A 20097-nucleotide genomic window follows, 5' to 3' on the forward strand; every position below is an offset into this window, starting at 1 on the left:
ATAATCGTTTTCCCGGATGTGTCGTTTATTTCTTCTACCCCAAATTAATTTCATACAAAAATAGATCGCATTTATCGTTTTTATCCACCATTTTACCGCATTCATCGTTTGAATTATGCTACATATTTGATATAATTTGTCTGTTTTTTTTATTTTTTTTTCAATTTTCTCAATTTTGTTACATTCGACTACAATATTTCAACATGTGGGATACAGACTATCGAAAGCTTTTGTGATGGATACAGCAGAAGAGGTCTGAAGATCTTTGGGTTCTGTTAAACTTTGTATTTTTTTTAATAAATACATTTATTAACATCTAAAACTTAAAATATATTATCTTAAAATTTTCACCTCCTAATGGTTATGCAGATTGGGAGGACGGTATCTTTACTCGATTGTATGTCCTTGTGTATTGACTTCTTTATCCCGCATTCATTGTTTTCCCGCATTCATAGTTTATTTCAATAGGTCCCTTTAAAAACGATAGATAGAGGTTTCACTGTATTTATTTTATATAGTACTCGTATATAATGATGTTAACTTACATTTAATTTTTGTTTGTTTGTAGTTTTCAAAAGTTTTTGACAGGGTATTTAGCAAAATTCATAATATTATTATTACCTCATCATAAAGCGGCTTGTGGAGCACAAATGGGGGCTACTACATATCTCCCAAAAAAAACCTTATTAATTTTTTCTTTCGCCATTCTTTTCTTTATTTTTTAATTTTTAATTTGTTAATTATTGTAATTTTTAATTTCATTTTATAAAAAAATGGTGTAAAACATATATGGCTGACTAAATATTGCACCCACCACTTAGTCAAACTGGAATAAAAATTTATTATTATTATTATTATTTATTAATAAACAAAAATTTATTCTTTGATTTATTTATTAATAGCTAAGTATATGGATTTTGTTGATTTTGTCAAAATTATAATGAACTTCATTAAATCACAAAAGTTTTGTTTTCTATGTTTATGTTTATGTTTAGTTTGAATATTTTAAATTTGTAGTTATTTAAATTATTATATATTTGCTTTGCAAGGAGGAATTCTTTGCTAAGCAAAGTAACTTGATTAATCACATTGCACCAGCACAGAAAAAATGCCAGATTAGATTGTAAAAATAATATATTTCCGAAAATAAGTAGACACTACACATATTTACAATCTGTATTTTTCAATCGGAGAAAGGAAAAATATTAAATTGATGCTGTATAATTAATTTAAAAACAAAGATAGCTTGATTTAAAAAAATATATATATATAAGATTACTTTTTGATGTCTTTGAGATAAATGTCTTCTTCTCTACCAGGCACATATGAGAAAAAAACGTCCCTGAAATAAACAATAATACAATAATGAATATCTCCATCACATTTCATATTCTTTTTTATAGTCCTTCACTCTCCACTATCCCATTTATGTTATTTACATCCCATAAAATATATTCCATTCCTAATTTCAAGAATCTAATGCGTCGGACTGATCAACCACCCATTCTTCGTATTTTAACAATCAATTTAACATCAGTGCGGTACCCAATCCAATATAAGGTGGTGGTGACAGGGGTCAGAAAAAACAGTTGGAAAAAGCAGTTTTAAGTCGTTAAGTAAGCAGCCCATCTAAAGGGTTGAGAGTTTCAAGTACTTGGGAGTGCGTGCAAATGAAAATGGTAGCCTTCAAAAGGAACTGGGAGAGCGTTCAGGACTTGCAGGGTCCAAATTTAACAGTTTGAAGGCTGTCTAGAGATTGGATTTATACTCAGTGAAGACCAAATGTCACCTATACAATGCCTGCATTGCTCCTATTCTCTTATACGGCTGTGAAACATGGCACCTTACAAGAGCCCAGCTTAGTTTTGAGAATAGGTGTCTGCGAAGAATTTTAGGCATGGAGTGGTTTGACTTTGTGAGGAATGAAGAGATAAGGCGTAGGATTCAGAAAAAAATGGTCACAACTGTCGTCAAGAAAAGGCGATTCAGTTCGCTGGGCCATGTACTCCGCATGCCTCCCGAGAGCTTTAATCAAGCTTGCCTCTTTTACAAGGTATTGGGTTGCGCCGCCCAGGATGACCACTGCTGACAATTTGTCTGCAGTTCTCGTAAAAACTTCGGGACGCGGATCTGACTTGGGAGGATACAAGGAAGCTGGCAGCCGACAGAAAAGTCTGGAGACAGTTTGTGGACTTCACATGCTCCACATAGGGAGCACATACAGATAGGTTCGTTGGTTCAAAAGAATTTTTTTGATTAACAAACATGTTATATTTTTAAATTATTTATGCAGTACCTAAATAAAAATGTATGTAGAATATATAGCATTTTCATTAACCGAAATTCTCTTTTTTATCCCACTTTTCTCAAAACACTCCAAATAATTCTCTGATCCCAACGACCCACTCCACAATTTACATTCGGTAATCCGCTTGCTAATGCAAGCTGGCGCTGTAATACATATTTAAAATGATCTTTTTAATTACCTGAAAGATGTATTTGGGAACTTTTCCATTTCCATTGTTGGCCACCAGAGTTGCCCAGTTTTGATCAACTTACGTTTAACTTTTTTATGGTACTGCGTATGCAATTCCTCCACCTGTATAATTAATTAATCAAATTAAGATATTAAAACATTTGTACACGTAATGGGGGTATGGTTGTCACTGGCTTTATTAGATTTTTTTAATAAAGGGAGGATATTGATATTATATCTTGTATAACTAAAATGATAAAGCAAATATTTATAACGTAAGGTTTAATTAAGTTGAATTTCTTTTAAAGCTATAGCTTTAAGCACAAAATAAAAATTGTTGCAGGCGTTTTGGATGAAAATGTCACATTGATGGACCATTGACTATGTTTCATTACCATAACCATATTTATAATATTATTTTTCAAATAAAGACTGATTAATATTTGAGGGTTTTAGAAGCAAACATAGAAATATCCATCAAAAACAAATGTTTTTTCAAAATCGTTTCTATTGTAGATAGCTTAAAAACAGAGTAAAAATTTAACAAAATTAAAAAATAGTATGTATTTTTTACATAGTTTAAAAAAATAGTATTTCGATTCAATACTATTTTCACCGAAATGTCAGGGGTTTGCGTTTGAATAAAAGGAATTAAATTCTGGTACAGTGAGCCTCCAGCTCAGACATTGTGATACAAACACCACAAACTTGATTAAAATTAATAAATAATTACAAAATTTCTAGCAATCCACAATAGAAATTAAATTATGTAGAATAAAATACCTACTAATTTATTGATTTGAGGGCGTTGATTCCAATTCATGCTAAATAATTGTTTATCAGTAAAAGGAAGTTTGGGAGGAGTAACACGAAAATGTTGAGTTGATAAGAACCGCCATTTTACATTTTGTTCCAACCGTATTTTTTCTGTAAATCAAATACTATGGATAAATTAGCTCAATGATACCAATGTCTATGGTTGAGATTGTTTAATTAACTTATAAAAGGATTATTTAAAAAAATTACAGACCGGTATTAAGAAATGATTTGTCATGCAAATACATAATTTACATAAACAAAATATGTTTATTAGATTTTCCTTTGCTGTGTTTCATAGTAATATATCACCCATAAAAAGTCAAAATACTTAAACCAATAAATTTAAGTATTCATTTGAGGGTTCAGAAAATAAATTAATGTGCAGTTTGATTGAAAAATGAAATTCCTCAAACATTTATTAAAAAAACATATGTAGAACCTTGATTATCCAGGGTAATTGGGGTTTAACATGGTTCGGATAATAAACAAAAAATCATATAGTAAAGGAAGAAAAAAATCTATTGTGACCCGATTTTTACATACTGAATCATTGAATGATATTTTTGAATAATCCCAGGTGCATACACTTGTTTATTCAAATAAATGCACCAAATAAGCAACATTGTTACACCGCAGGATATGATGTGAAAACTAATGTGTGGTCAAGCAAGTACGAGTGCATTTGACTCAATATATCTGGTCTCTTAAGACCCACTTGCATTGCTCATAAGGTGCGCTTGCTTAAACGGATGTGTTCACCAATATTAAATTATTAATAAAATGACAGTACCACTCTCTTCATTAGAAATTCCCCCCTTTAAACGCTTTCTTGCCCATTCTTGTAGCATCGGCAACTTGTGTACTTCGGGTAAAGATGGTATAAGGGCTCCAGATTCAGCCTGTTCAGCTAAAAGAACCTATTAAATATCATTTTGGTTCGATTAATTCATCCAATTGTTGCAAACATAATACAGTTAAAGCTTATTACTGTATTTGGGAATTAAAGGGACCGATTTGAAATTAATTCATTTAACAAATTGATTTATGGAGGTTATTGAGAAAAATCTTACTTTTAAAAACGTGTTGATGTTTATTGGATGGCTCTTTCTTTTTTTGACCCGTTTCTTCTGTAAACAAAATATATCAAAATTTGCATTGACATAAAATATTAAATTGAATATTATCCCTTGCAATTTCCATGCCACCATGTTATTGTTGTATTATTGTAACTACTCGATATTACACAATATGATAAAAAAGAAAAAATGAAAGATAATCTTAATGATACTACAAATTTATTATTTAAACTCTTTGGCCGCAGTTAACACATACATCTATGACACTACACTTAAGTGCATATATCACATATGCAATGCAAATATCGCAGATAGATATGTCATGATAGATAGTCCTGATAATTTTTGTGAGTTTGGTGATTGTGGCTTGGACAGGGGTGATATTCATTAGATCCACTGACCTTAGTAGATTTGCCACTGCTCTTTGGTTTTTGCTTCTGCTGTTTTGTTTTACTTGGTTTCTTAGATTTTTTAGGCGGTTTGACATTTTTTCTCTTCAACTCTTCAGCCTCCCACCTTTTCTGGTTTATATACTTTACAATAGCTGGATACCTGATAATATATGCAAAATGTCAATGAATAATGCATGTATTTTTTAGCTTACTATGCCGGATGTAAAAATTTTCATCATAACATGCCAACCGGTGTATTAATATTAATAAATGTTCTATACAGTGTTATCCCATCTTTTTTTTCGTTAAGGCCCATTGAAGGGGGACGTTGGTTATATTTTAGATTGTTTTGATTAATTAAAATTTAATTGCATTTAAACATGCCTCCTAAATAAAGTACCGTTACACTAAAAATTAATATCCAGTGGAACCTCTCATAACGAACATAATTCGTTCCTGAATCTTCTCGCTAAGCGGAACACTCACTACGCGAAACACTTTTTGTTTTACTGGCGTGGAAGTCCCGGCTCACAAGTGAATGTTGTAAAAAAGGGACTTGCACTTTCTCTGCAACTCGTTATGTGAAATTTTGCTCGTTAAGGGAGCAACTTTTTCATTTTTTTTTGTTTGTTATGCAAATTGCTCCTTATGAGAGGTTCCACTGTAAAGTGATTTTAGATTTTAACTAGCTAGAATACTAATCAATAAGAACCCTGAGATTGTTTTTTTTGCAAAGAGACGGTTCCATCTGTGAATATTAAGAGATAATGACACCCAATGTGTCGGCAGTAGCGTGAAGTGAATTATTATTTTTTGTTGGTAGTTACTTCATTTTTATTGAGTCTGTTAATTTTTTTTATGTAATTACCATCATTTCATAAAAAAAATTAACATACTCAATAAAAATTAAGTAACTACCAATCAATCAGGGCTTTGGGCAGCCCGATACAATTTGACCCATGGAACAGTACCGATCCATAGCCTGAGGGTTGGGGACTACTATTTTACACAATTTTGGTATTCAGAAAATATAATTGAGAATCTTATTTAAGGTATTTTTTGAGAAAAAATCATTTAATAATTGATTACAGAAATAGCTACAGCACATCAAATTCATACAAACCATTTCACACAATCACACTCCACCCCACAGCAGTCATAAGCATTCATTGGCAAGGGAATTATTTCATGGGTTGACTGTACTTCGGAATCTTCTGTAGAAAAATATTTTGATTAAAATATATATGGATTATATTTGAGTATTAAAAAATCATTAAAGATAGAAACATAAAATTTCATTATCTACCTGTTATTTTCTTGGATGGCCCTTTTGTTTTCTTAGTAACCTATATATTACAATAGAATAAAATAAATGAATGAATATTTATGTCATTCTCATTTAAGTAAAATATTGGAAACTCAAAGATTTGATTTAAAAAAAGATATGTTTGCAAAATTTAAAAATATAATCTTAAAACAATTATGTTAGTTCTGGAATCTCAACATTAAACTAAATATAATAGATTAGTTAATACATAAACAAGAAGTTATGATTTTTAATTCAAATTTACTTAGTAAATACCACTATTTCTTAAAATCTACTGTGACACGTGTTTCGATGCATTCCGCATCATTTTCAAACCCAGTATGCGAATCCATCGAAACACGTGTCACAGTAGATTTTAAGAAAAAGTGGTATTTACTAAGTAAATTTGAATAAAAAATCATAACTTCTTGTTTATGTTTAAATTTTAATTAAAAATGGATAGGTTTTACCCCAAAGTAACTGCGGAATCAATTAATGAAAGAAGTTATGAGTTAAAAAGTGGAAAAAGTTAACATAAAATTATTTATTTCTGGTAGTTTCAAAGTAAAAACATATAATAATTTTAGGACTTACACTTTCACTAGCATCACTATCTTCATCATCCTGAAAAATATATATTTTTTAATGTATTTGAAATTAAACAACAAAAAAACATTGGTTTGACCAAGATTCTCAAAAGAATTGTGGAACAATTAAGATTATTGCTCGAATAATACAAACTGATAATAGACCAAATTTCCTCATGATTGACTCTGAAAGAGGCAGTGGATCCTTCGCGGGAGGTCGCGGTTTATACATTTCCGTTGATATCAGCGGAATATACGGATCTGGCGCTAGGTAAACGGACTTAGGCGGTTTGGGATGTTTTGGACGGGCTGGAATTTGAAAAATTAGTTATTTAAAATTGCTGAATTTACTAATATTACTAATATTTTTTTAGCTACAAAAATCAGTTGATTAACACTATTAAGCTATTTTCTTTCTAAAAATTGGTAGCAGATTTTATCTTAATGCTTGAAATTATTATTTCATATTTTAGACCAAAAATAGAGTCTTTTTAATAATTAGATTTGATTGCTTGTCTATGAATACACACAATTGCAATTAAATATCTTCCTAAGGTGAAATCACCTGTGAAAAATATGCTATACTATGTAATATTATGGTGGGGACTGACCGGAGTCATTTCGTTGTAGCGTAACACGTTACGATGCCAGCATTAGTATAATCAGTACAGTGATCCAAGCGATCCATCCATAGTCGGAGAGCACGGCGCGAGCGACGTTACGTTACGTTATGTTACGACGAAATGCTCCAGTCAGTCCCCGCCTTTACACTATTGAGAAAGGTATTTGGTTTCACTGTTCTCTGAAAACAAGGTTTCTGAGATGCTTGGTAATTAATCAGCAGTTAACTATTCATTGAAATAAATTAAAACACATATATAATTGATCTGTTCATTTAATAAGATAAGAAATCTATAGTTACGTGGAGGTTTCAATGGTGGTGTGGGAGGAAACATATATTTTGTTTGTCTATCTAATTCCTTTATAACTTCATTAATACCAAGGAAAATGATAGAGGAAATTATAAGTTTTTGTTCCAAAATGTATTCTGTAAGAACAAAAATAAACTATATGGGGAAAAAATAATTAACTTTTATTTTTAGGTAGAATGATCGATCAACAAAATTATGCTTCAAAATTAAATACACACAATATACATTGGATCATAAGTTGTAAAACGTTTCTCTTCTCAACAATATTGTTTGAACATATATTGTTGGATTATTATATTATTAAACCATATCCGCTCCCTGGGTGGAGCGTATGGAGTCCACGAACTGTCTCCAGGCTTTTCTGTCGGCTGCCAGTTCCCTTGCATCCTCCCGAGTCAGATCCGCGTCCTGAAGTTCTGACGAGAACTGCCGACGAACTGTTAGCAGTAGTCGGCGTGAACCTGATGCCTTGTAAAAGAGGCAAGCTTGATTAAGGCTCTCTGGAGGCATATTGTTGGAAGGAGCCGAAAAAGTATACATAGTCACATGAAGAATGTTCAACTAGACAAAGCTGGAGCCAACCACAATCGAAAATGTTTTCAATTGCATAGATAATTGATTCAGACATAAATAAAAGTGCACTGGATACTTGTACTAAAATATGTACTTATAATGTACTCAAGTAATGTTCAGTTTTGGAATAAATTTAATTCAAAAACAGAAGTTCCGCTTTGCGAACTTTTCATCTTGAATTGATAAAACATTAATATCGTTGTCAAAAGTGCTGATTTAGAGCTGACAAATATTACTTACGCTCTTGTAATTCACTGGGATCATATTCATATACGGAATAATATAAATCATTAAAGAACAGAATTGGATCTTCGTTACTCCTTTTTAATGAGCCCATGACTGTGAGACTCTTATACCTTGGTAATATGCCAAGGGTGGCCAGTACTCTCATGGTCCTGCTTGGAGTTCCTTGTCCAATGTCCATGTGCATCATTAGCGCCAGAGTTGATATACTATCTCGCTGAGGATTGGATAATTCTTGATACCAAGGAGGACCAATATCAGCAACTACTTTTGCTGAATAATATTTATCTGTAAATATTAGTTTATTATTAATACTGACAAAAAATTGCTCATTTGATAAGAAAAAGTGTGGAATATATGCGAAACACATGGCAATGAGGATGGCCTGGAAGAACTGGTTGGGATTGGTATCCCGGAGGAGCAGAGAGGGAGGGAAAGATCCCCACATGATGGACTGACTAAGTTAAGGCGGAGCAGGCACTTTGGTGGTTGGAGCGCTACGTGCAGCGCAGTCAAGAGATTACTGGAGAAAAGTCATTGCTACCACAAGGATCACAACCCTAAGTAATGAGGGCTAAGACGGAGATGAAATATGCAAAAATACTTTGAAAGAAAGAATGATAATATTATCGTTGTCATTGTCAAATGTCATTTTTTAAATGTTTCTGAAGTTTACTTCAATTTGAATTAAACTGGATTTTTCACTCTTGCACATAAGCACTAATATAATTTAGCTATTTATATACTCTAATAAAAAAGGTATGATTTTTCAATGTTTAAATTTAGGTTTATTAAAAGTTTATTTATTCAATATTACCCTGGACTGGTACCTGAAGCGGAGGGCTGATCACCTTTCCTTCATGTGTAAACGATCAAGATAACACTGTGTTTATATGAAGCAGTGCCCTATGCACCATTGGGGTGCGGATAAGGGTTTTATTATTATATTATTAAGTGAGTTTTAAATCTCAGGCAAAAACATTTTTAACTCCTAACCCTTAATCCTGAACCGAAGGAAGGGCACTGTATTTAACTTGATTGTTGATCTCATGAAAGAAGGGTGATAAATATATTTCAATCCAGGATTTTCAGTACTACTGTTCTACCACCAAATACGCTAAACACTACACTATGGAGGCAGACAATGTTAACATTATTTGGTTCAATAAAAAAATAGTGACATAATGTTTTTTTTTGTTCTTTGCTATTTATCAATCATCTAAAGATGTGGACAGAATTTGTTTCTACACCTTTACATTTAAAACAATAAATTACAATAAGCAATGAAATTAATTTTTAAAAATGCGTTAAATTTAATAAGGACATTAAAATTAATTTCATTTATATTGAATGATTAGGTATATTCATTTCTATAAAGATATACTTACTAAATTCTCTTTCTTGTTTGTGTTCTTCACTAAGTCTTCTCCATAAATTTTGACAATCAATGAGGTACTTATCCCGGTCTTCTTTCCGCCATTTTAACTCAATTGAAATCAAAGAGGAAGATGTTCTCCAAATTTGCTTAAAAATATTTTATTATTAATTATGAAAATACCTTACATACTAATAAATCACATACTAATATAAGAGTTTCTGCTTAATAAAAAGCTTCTTTACATCTCACCAATAGATGTCTGTAGTGAAGTTCTAGTGATTCAAGAACAAGGTTTCTAAATTGGTTCATATATATAGAACTTCCAAGAATTTGAGTAGTGTGGTTGTCAATAATGGGTAGAATTGGTGAATGTTACACGTGTGTAAAGTGATCACTTAAACCAGCCTATGACGGTCGTCAGCCCCGTAAATGCCCAGACTTCCATATTCTTCTTCATCTTTGATGAGATGTCAAAAAATAATATGAAAATACCTTTATTTTTCTTCCATTATCTGCATCAAATGGCGCAAAAGGCACTGCATTATATTATCGAGTCTCATCATTAAGGTGGCCACATATGAATAGAATTACAGCTCTTCACAAATGTCCCTGAATGTTGAGTTGGGCTAGCCCAGTATAATTCAGTAACATCCTTATTAGTAACCAGCGACCAAATTATACCCGCAGCAGCGGTCGGATAATTCATTTACAAGAAAATCTTCAGAAGTTGTATTTAGATAGAAATAGCCTAAATATTCATTACCTATCTGTAATATTTACTTTGGTCAACTCCTGTGATGAGTGTAGTTTGTGAATGTACCCCGTAAAAACTTTATAAGTCAATATAATAAAAAAAATCAATCAGAATCAATTCAGTTCAGAATCATCAGTATAATTATTTATTTTCAATCTAACCCAGTCGAGTACCAAACCCTGGTAACTTGTAAAACTATATTGGAAAATGACAAAAACATTACCGTACCTTTTTCTTTCTTTTAGGTACGATTTCCGTAACCGAAACATTGGTTGAATCACTCATTTTGTATTTTAATTTGTATCTCTAAAATTTATAAATGTCAACATGAGACAGGAAAATTTGAGGGGAATAAAACAAAACGGAACAGATTTGAATTGTTTACTTTTGAATAAAATTTCACCTCAGATGGTACTTATCTACTTTTAAAAAAATCACACCATACAATTTTTCTTTGACGGTAAATTTATGTAGTTATAATTTACAAAACAATTTTCCAGCGTTATAACATATTTGACCAAGGTCATTTGTAGAAATTCTAAAACACAAATATTTAATCAACTCTGTTTAAGGAAGTAAATTGTTTAAGTGATGTTTTTCATTGGAAATCCACTTATAAATTCTAACCATTATCCGCATCTAATAGTGCATAGGTAAGCAGTGTTATCTTGATTGTTAAATACATGAAGGAAATTTGATCACTCCTGCACTTAAGGCAACAGTCCATGGTAATGTTAAACAAATATTAGAGTGAAAAATCACATATATTTTGACCTCCGTGGGAATCGAATCCAAGACATCCGGCGTAATAGCCAAATATCCAAAGTCTTACCAGATGAATAAACTATAAACCTTGGGGGATACTACTGTTAAGGCTTGATTAAATATTGACTTTACTTTTTTCTCTGTACAGGTCATATTTCTTTAATTTTCTTATGTTCACAATGAATTAGTGAATAAAATCTAAAACATGTATTGTATTGTGATTCATGATATCGTAGTAGTACAGGAGAAAGTGACTAACTACCAAAACGTAAAATGTTCAGGGGGGCCATTTAAGTCACTTTTGCTTGGCAAGAAAATAAACATCAATGCAGTTAGTTATTTTTAGCAAGTCAATATATTTTACTTCCAAGTTTAAAATCCTTTGGGATTTTTTTCAGGGCAATATAATGCTAGTAAGATATCAAATGGTCAATGATGACGTTTTTGTAAAAAATGTCACTTTCTCCTGTATGACGATATATACTTTTTTTCTTTTGTGAACCACAAACAAATAATTTTTAATACTATGCACTATGGGCAGAGCGATTGTTGATTGATAAAGTTAGACCAAAATGTCGATAAAATGAAATATGATGAGACACAAAAATTATAAAACATTTATAAAAAAAAGCTGGATTATAATTATAATCCAGGATTCGGATCTCACATACTAATATAAGAGTTTCTGCTTAATAAAAAGCTTCTTTACATCTCACCAATAGATGTCTCTAGTGAAGTTCTAGTGATTCATGAACAAGGTTTCTAAATTGGTTCATATATATATAGAACTTCCAAGAATTTGAGTAGTGTGGTTGTCAATAATGGGTAGAATTGGTGAATGTTACACGTGTAATATGTAAAGTGATCACTTAAACCAGCCTATGACGGTCGTCAGCCCCGTAAATGCCCAGACTTCCATATTCTTCTTCATCTTTGATGAGATGTCAAAAAATAATAAAAAAAAGCGTTCCGAGCAAAGATCTATTATTCTTTATAATTTACCATTAGAAAGTACAATTTAAAATATAAGTATTTCTCACTAGGAGATCCCGTGTGTTGTATTTATTTACATTTTTTTATAATACTTAGTTACATCAGCTTGAATATAATGGGTTTTCGAATATAACACTACCATAAATATTTTAACAATAAATTTTAAATACATTAATGTAGATTTCAAATCTCAAATAATATGCAAATGTTGATTATCATACAGTGGAACCTCTCATAACGTGTATAATTCGTTCCAGTATCTTACTCATTAAGCGAAACATTTTTTGTTTCAATTGGCGCGGCTCACAAGTGAATGTCTTGAAAAAGGGACTTGACTTTTCTCTGTAACTCGTTATGTGAAATGTCGCTTGTTAAGGGAGCAAGTTTTTTACATTTTTTTACTCATTATGAGAGGTTCCACTGTACTTATTATAAACTATTATAAATTCTGTCTAATGACAATTTATTTTCATTTTTACAAATCAGGTAGCATGTCATGAAGCGTGTTCTGGTATATCATCTGCACAAGTCTTCAGAGATATCCCATTCTTCCGTAATTGCAGGTTCTTGGTTAAGTCGATAGCTTCCTTGTAAGGGGGTGAGATGGGTCCTTGAACTGGCTCCTTATAGGAGTAGTCTCCTCTTCCAGGTAGCTGTAGGGACACTGTGGTATCAGAGTCGTAAGCACTCAAGTCCCCGCAAGAGTTAAATGGCACCACCAGCCGGTTGGGCCCGACTAACTGATTGAAATCACAATATTCATGATCCAAAAGAGGGTTCACCATTGTAGGAACGTACCCTTCTGGCGCTTTATACTTCTGACAGACAACGAAAGCTTCGATGCTCGAATTCCTTGAGCTGAGGGGTTTCGCGACAGTGACAATAGGAAAGAATTGCTTCAATTGCGAATACAACAAAGTGACATCTTTTCCTCTGAATATTTTAGCTACAAAGGTTCCACCTTCTTTCAGGATGTGGGTAGTGATGTTTAAGGCTGCTAGCAGGAGTTGTGATTGAATGTATTCATCGATGTCGTGAAGGCCGGTTACGTCAGGAGCGCCATCGCAAACAACCAAATCGGCGGGTTTGCCTTCAAAATGACCGATGATTTCCTGAGCTGTGGTCAACTTAGTTATGTCTCCTTGTATCTGAACGACTCCGGGCAGCGGCGCCATGGCCTGTAGATCGACTGCGACTATTTTTACATCCCTTTCTTCATTCGACTTCAGTTTTTGAGCAAGAACTTGGCTCCAACTGCCGGGGGCGGCACATAAGTCAACAGCGCGCGTGACTCCATCGAAAATATTGTATTCTTCATCGATGTGCATTAACTTAAAAGCGCTCCTGGCTCTCCATCCTTCTTCTTTAGCCAAACGGTAGTAAATGTCTCTTTTGTCTTTAGAAGATTTACCCATGGCGATCGGCCAAAACTAATACTCCAAACACGTTTTCAAGGAATAAAGTATGGCTATACGGTTTTGAATTAAATATTCAACAGAGATTTATCAATCTGATTGCTTTTGTGTTCTAATCATTGATGTTCTATCGAGTGATATAAAAAGAATCAATTTATACTATTTACTTGTAAATATTTATATTTTGGCGTATCTGTCACTGACCAAAAATTTGCCACAATTTGCTTAGAAAAACGGAAAACGGAAATGAGATGACAAAAGCAAAGCTATAACCATAGTCTAGAAAGTATTTTAACCTTAATATGGGGTGAATAACAGCAGGTTTTCATATTGATTATGTGAAAATTACATAATTTTATGGAATTGAAAATCCGTACGTTTTTTATTATTTTTATTAAAGCATTATTTGTATACTATATGTACCAGATGAAAGGAAAATATTGGGAAGCTGTATAAAAAGAAAGCTAAACTAAAAATAATGTTTTCATACAGACGAATATAAAAAATTACAAAGTGAAATAAACTTTGATTCCGGAAAAAAACATATTATGTGCAATTTATTTAATAAGAAGGCAGGTGCTAATAACATTTGGGCAACTGTATGATATTTTACTTATTCTAACGAAAATTGTTCCAAAGATAAGTTTCTGGTTTTACCGAAAATTTTCGAATTCCTTTACATGGGTGCGCATTTGTACTTAAGGGTTAATAACGTCATACTAACTGGATTTATAGTACAGCAGCTCTAAATATTTTTAAGAGTTGTATATTATCTCTCCCTATTCATATTGTAAAGAAGGAAACCAAAATAGCGCCTAAAGTATTTTTGCATTTTGGAATTGTTCGAAAGATGATTATACGTGATCTGCCTCATCTTTCATATAATACGTTAACAAAATCGAATTGATATCAACTTTCCTACTTTACATAAATTAAAATAAAAATAAAATATGAATGCAGGGAATAGAATAAATGGTGTTTTGAACTGAGTGATTGGGAATAAGAATATGTCCATGGAAGCCAAGCTAGCGGTTCACAACAGCATGCTAGTACCGACACTAATGTATGGAAGCGAAACATGGAACTGGCAAAGGAAGGATGAAAGCAGAGTGAACGCTGTTAAATTGCGTTCCCTCAGACGAATGTGCGGAAAATCATTGTATGACAGAATTGTAAAACGACGATATAAGAAAGGAATGTAAGGCTTAACGAGGAATAATTGAAAAGATTAGGAAGAGTTCTTTGCGGTGGTATGGACATGTGGAGCGAATGGATAACGAGAGAATGACTAAGAAAGTATATGTGGCGAATGTGAGAGGGAAAACAGAACGTGGACGACCGAAAAAGACTTGGCACGATCAGATCTGTTAGATTTAAGCAATGAAAACATTGTATGGCGCCATCTGTGGGCGTCGAATGTAAGCAAGCAGAGGTGCGCAAGAGAGCGGCGCAGAGCGAATAAGAGGATCTACGACAGCGGTCGGTCGATTAGAAAAACACGTATATTGTTATTAAATAAACTCAATTAAAAGTTAATCTTTGTTCTCTTTGCATCCTTCCCTATTCCCGTCAACAGGTTATGGGCCCAGGTCGCGATTGATGTGCGGATTGCAAAGATTTTCGTGGATTTAAAAAAAAAAAAAATTGAGGTTAGCCGGCATTGTGGTCGGAAGAAAAACGCGGGTGTCGCGGTCGTTTTAAGTTTGTGTGTGAATTACGCGTGGTCGAGAGTAAAGACTTATTCGAAATGGAGGAAACTCACGCTACTCATAGTGTAAAGGCAGTGAAGATTACCAGCGAGAACTGGAATCTTTGGAAATTTCAAACGAAAGTGGCGCTAAAGGCCAAGGGTGTATTTGATGTAGTGGACGGTGCGTTTGAGAAGCCAAGGCAGGGCAGTGCGTCAGTTGACTATGAGAAGAAGGCGAGGGAATGGCAAACGTGCGACAATAAGGCGCAGGGCATCATTGTGGATAGGATGGATGAATCCAGCATGGCTCACATTATAACATGTGACACAGCCAAAGAAATGTGGAGGAAATTGCAGGTCGTGTTCGAAAGAAAGTCGGAGCTGAGTCTCCATCTACTGCAACAAAAATTTTATAATTTTAAATTTAATGAGACGGACAAGATGGTAGATTTTATAACAAATTTAAATACGATTACCAACAACTTAGAACAGGCTGGAGAACCAGTTGCAGAAAGCATGATTATAACTAAAATTTTAATGTCACTACCCGAGAAATTCAGACACTTCATATCAGCATGGGACTCGGTGCCTAAGGAATCGCAGGAGCTAGATGCACTAACATCCAGATTACTAATAGAAGAGGACAGAAATATTGCAAGCATGCAAGGAAGTAAAGGGGAAAAACGTGCAGACATAGTTGCGTTTGCGGCAAAAAGCAAAATAAAATGTTTTAGTTGTGGAAATTTCGGACACTTTAAGAGTGAGTGTAAATTCAGAGGCGGAGGAGGTGCAAGACCTGCAGGGAACGGGGTACAAAGGTGTCACTACTGTGGTATTCCAGGGCATCAAATAAGATACTGTAGAATAAGGTTGAATAAACAAAATTCAGAACCCAGACAGCCGGAGGAGACCAAAAAAACAAATGCATTTATTAATGTGCCCGAGGCATTTGTAGCGACGCAGCGGGAAACAAACTGGTATTTAGACAGCGGTGCAAGTGAGCACATGTGTAACACGAGAGAAGCATTCAAAAGACTTGACAGCCTAGGCAATTCAAGAAGCGTAAAAGTTGGTGATGGAACAAGCTTAGAGATTGAGGGAATTGGAAAAGTAGAATTGGAGGCATTCAACGGAAAATACTGGATTAAGACAGAAATCGATAACGTGTTATATGTACCTCGACTAAAGGTAAATCTATTTTCACTGGGCGCTGTTCTAGATAAAGGATTCACGTTCGAATCAAATAAGTATGAATGCAAAATAATGCAAGGAAAACGTGTGGCGACGGTAGCAATCAGAGAAGAAAAACTATATAAATTACAATTTCGATACATCTCATCATATGCAAATTTCGCTACCGCAACGTTGAAAGAATGGCACGAAAAGTTGGGGCACCAGAACATTAAGCATGTAAAAGAAGTGTTGAATGTAAATAATGTATCGTACGAAAATGATCCGAACTTCTTTTGCGAAGCCTGCATACAAGGTAAGCAGCACAAATTGCCTTTTAACAACAGTATAAGTAAAACATTGCGTACGGGAGAATTGATCCACGCCGATGTATGCGGTCCGATGGAAGAATTTTCGGTAGGCGGTTCAAGATATTTTCTTCTCATGAAGGATGACTACTCAAGGTTTCGCAAGGTATATTTTTTGAAAAACAAATACGAAGTTAAAGAAAACATTGATCACTTTATTAAGAGAGCAAAATTCGAATGTGGAAATGAAATTAATACCTTGAGGTCAGATAACGGATTAGAATTTATTAACACTGAAGTGAGAACATTGCTTAATAAATATGGAATTAAGCACGAAAAGACAGTACCGTATACGCCTGAACAAAATGGAAAAGCGGAAAGAGAAATGAGAACGATAGTTGAAGCTGCAAGAACACTGATAAGTGCAAGAAAATTACCGAAGATTTTGTGGGCAGAGGCGGTGAATGCAAGCGTCTATGTAATAAATCGAACAGGCCCAAGTACACAGAAAGGAGTAACACCTTTCGAGTTATGGTTTCAAAAGAGTTTTAAACTCGATCATTTTCAAATTTTTGGCATCGATGCATACGTCCACATCCCCAAGGAAAAGAGATTAAAGTGGGATGAGAAAAGCACAAAAGGAATATTTGTGGGATATGACGAGAATACAAAGGGGTACAGGATATTTTGTCCTTCAACTAATAGCGTGATCCTCGCAAGAGACGTGATATTCAACGAGAGCAATGAGGAAGAACCAAAACTTCAAGAGATTCGAGCAACAATCGACGCAGGTGACATTGCAGAAGAAGAAACAACTGTTGACAACATTACTGATGATGAAGACAATGAAGACGAGGAGCAAGGACAAACGGAAGGGGCAGAAGTCAACAAAAGACGAAGGCAGCAACCCAGTTGGCTACGCGATTATGTGACCTACTTCACATCCGAGAGATTTGACATCGAACCAACAACATTTCAAGAAGCCATCGACGGAGTCAATGCAACGCACTGGAAGGCAGCAATGGAAGAGGAACTTGCAACAATAAAGAAAAATAATGTGTGGACTGTTTTAAATAAACTTCCAAGTGATAAGTGCGCGATTGATTCAAAGTGGGTTTTTAAAATTAAGACAAATAGTGAAGGCGAGAAACATTTTAAAGCGCGTATTGTGGCGCGAGGTTTTATGCAGAATAGTGATGAATTGGGCGAAATTTATGCACCAGTCGCGAGATTAGAGACTTTTAGAATTTTTATGTGTGTGGCAAATAAGTTCAAACTAGAGGTACAACAGTTGGATGTAAAAGGCGCATTTTTGTACGGTAAAATAGAAGAAGAAGTTTTCATGTGGTTACCAGAACAACCGGAAAATCCTGACAAACAAATTGTAAAATTAAACAAATCCTTATACGGTCTAAAAAAGTCACCAAAATATTGGTATGAGGAGTTAAATTCTGTATTACTAGAACAGATGTTTGTGCGTTCTAAAAACGATTATTGTTTGTACATATACACGAAATGTGAGGTTAAAACTTACTTACTAGTGTATGTTGACGATATTCTTATAGCAGGAAATGATGTAAAACACGTTGTTAAAATTAAGAACGAATTGAAGAGTAAATTCGAGATTAAAGACTTGGGTAAGGTGAATTATTATCTGGGAATTAGAGTAAGCCAAGATGTTACAAAGGGTGTCACAATTCTAGACCAAAAATTATATTTAGAAAAAGTACTGGAAAAATTCAACATGAGTGACTGTAACGGAGCAGCAACATGCTGTGACTCAGGTATGATTTTTGAAAATCTAATAAGAGAAAAGTCGGAGAGTGCAGAGATTGAGCACAAGTGTAGACAGATTATCGGAAATTTGATGTATGCAGCTGTAGGGACAAGACCAGATTTGTGTTTTATTACTAACAAGTTGGCTAGATTTCGAGCAAAGCATCTTCTGATTTGTATAAAGCCTTAAAACGAGTACTGCGATATGTTAGAGCCACCCTTGATGTTAAATTAATATATACTGCTGATTCTAATTGTTATTTGGAAGGATATGTAGATGCAGATTGGGCAGGCGATAAAACGGATCGGAAATCCACGACAGGATATATTTTTAAAATGTTTAATGGTTGCATAAGTTGGGCATCCAAGAAACAGCAAAGCGTCAGTTTGTCATCTACTGAAGCTGAATATATTGCCTTGAGCATCGCTTGCGCACAAGCGTGTTGGATAAGGGGAGTATTGGATGATTTTGAAATTAACATTACAGGAAAGATTTTAATATTTGAAGATAACCAAGGTGCGATCAAGTCTGCATTGAATGCAGGGACGCAGAGACTCAAACATATCGATATAAGATATCATTTTATCAAGGAGAAAGTTGAAGATGGGTCGGTAGTGTTAAATTATATTAAAACCAACGAGCAAATTGCAGATATTTGTACAAAGATTGTTAACAAAGTTAGGGCTCAGTATTTGCTAAAGAAAATTTGTAATATGTAGTATGCGGGTGTTTATTATTTTTTTTTTTATGGATTTTTCATTGAGGGGGGGTGTTAGATTTAAGCAATGAAAACATTGTATGGCGCCATCTGTGGGCGTCGAATGTAAGCAAGCAGAGGTGCGCAAGAGAGCGGCGCAGAGCGAATAAGAGGATCTACGACAGCGGTCGGTCGATTAGAAAAACACGTATATTGTTATTAAATAAACTCAATTAAAAGTTAATCTTTGTTCTCTTTGCATCCTTCCCTATTCCCGTCAACAAGATCAATCAGAACCTAAAATTTGGCGGTGTAAAAAGTCTGCGTAATCGGAGGGCATGTGTGACTAGATGTATGGATGTGAAGGAGGCGAGGAGTGTATGTCAGGACAGAAGAGTGTGGCGTTCCATCCTCTCTGCCTACCCCTGCGAGGAAACGGCGTGATGGTAGTAGTAGGAGTAGTAGTAATATTAAAATAATAAATTTTAAATATAGTTTTCTCATCTATGGTATGTAAATATAAAAAAATGGAATAATGATCTTTGAGTTTTTCAAAATATATTAGAAATAAGAAACATTAAATTAAGATTAATTAAAATATTTTTTTGAAACTTTAATAATAAGAATAAAAATGAAAATTTTTAAAAAATGATCGACTTACTAGTATTTTTTTTTAAATATTTGGCAATTTAAAAAAATCCTCGGTTTCTCGTATTGAAAAATCGAGTACTGTATTTAAATAAGGG

At 33.9% G+C, this 20097-nt stretch overlaps 2 protein-coding genes across 6 annotated transcripts; both read right to left on the minus strand.

Moving 5' to 3' along the window:
* Positions 1-1271: 1271 nt before the first annotated feature.
* Positions 1272-10903, minus strand: LOC148312781 (uncharacterized). 5 transcript variants are annotated; one of them, XM_088272823.1, is made up of 14 exons: positions 10765-10903; positions 9793-9928; positions 8402-8692; positions 7579-7704; positions 6811-6965; positions 6664-6693; positions 6070-6109; positions 5887-5974; positions 4773-4923; positions 4366-4422; positions 4086-4212; positions 3264-3403; positions 2487-2599; positions 1272-1342 (listed from the first exon to the last, which is right to left on the minus strand). In XM_088272823.1, the coding sequence occupies exons 1-14, from the start codon at positions 10819-10821 to the stop codon at positions 1276-1278; spliced, it is 1578 nt and encodes a 525-aa protein (XP_088128949.1). In that variant the 5' UTR covers positions 10822-10903; the 3' UTR covers positions 1272-1275. The 5 variants fall into 5 exon arrangements, 4 of the variants coding, with proteins under 4 accessions (XP_088128949.1, XP_088128940.1, XP_088128956.1 ...); XM_088272814.1 differs by having other exon boundaries at positions 5887-5977; positions 10765-10902; XM_088272830.1 differs by lacking the exon at positions 10765-10903 and adding an exon at positions 10275-10689 and having other exon boundaries at positions 5887-5977.
* Positions 10904-10943: 40 nt separating this feature from the next.
* LOC148312782 (tRNA (cytidine(32)/guanosine(34)-2'-O)-methyltransferase-like) lies at positions 10944-13938 on the minus strand. The gene has a single exon (XM_088272853.1). The coding sequence runs from the start codon at positions 13707-13709 to the stop codon at positions 12789-12791; it is 921 nt and encodes a 306-aa protein (XP_088128979.1). The 5' UTR covers positions 13710-13938; the 3' UTR covers positions 10944-12788.
* Positions 13939-20097: the final 6159 nt, after the last annotated feature.

The sequence above is a fragment of the Brachycentrus maculatus genome, unplaced genomic scaffold, assembly GCF_059751285.1.
Source record: "Brachycentrus maculatus isolate JH-2025_06_01 unplaced genomic scaffold, ASM5975128v1 h1tg000032l, whole genome shotgun sequence".
Lineage (NCBI taxonomy): Eukaryota > Metazoa > Arthropoda > Insecta > Trichoptera > Brachycentridae > Brachycentrus > Brachycentrus maculatus.

Excerpts from the sequence above, each read along its gene's own strand:
- LOC148312781 (XM_088272814.1), bottom strand. The coding sequence starts at position 10,821 with ATGAGTGATTCAACCAATGTTTCGGTTACGGAAATCGTACCTAAAAGA. Across the intron at positions 6,694-6,810 it reads GGAAATTTGGTCTATTATCA|GATGATGAAGATAGTGATGC; the intron begins GTTTGTATTATT and ends TATATTTTTCAG. Across the intron at positions 4,924-5,886 it reads GAGTGTGATTGTGTGAAATG|GTATCCAGCTATTGTAAAGT; the intron begins GTTTGTATGAAT and ends ATATATTATCAG.
- LOC148312782 (XM_088272853.1), bottom strand. The coding sequence starts at position 13,709 with ATGGGTAAATCTTCTAAAGACAAAAGAGACATTTACTACCGTTTGGCT.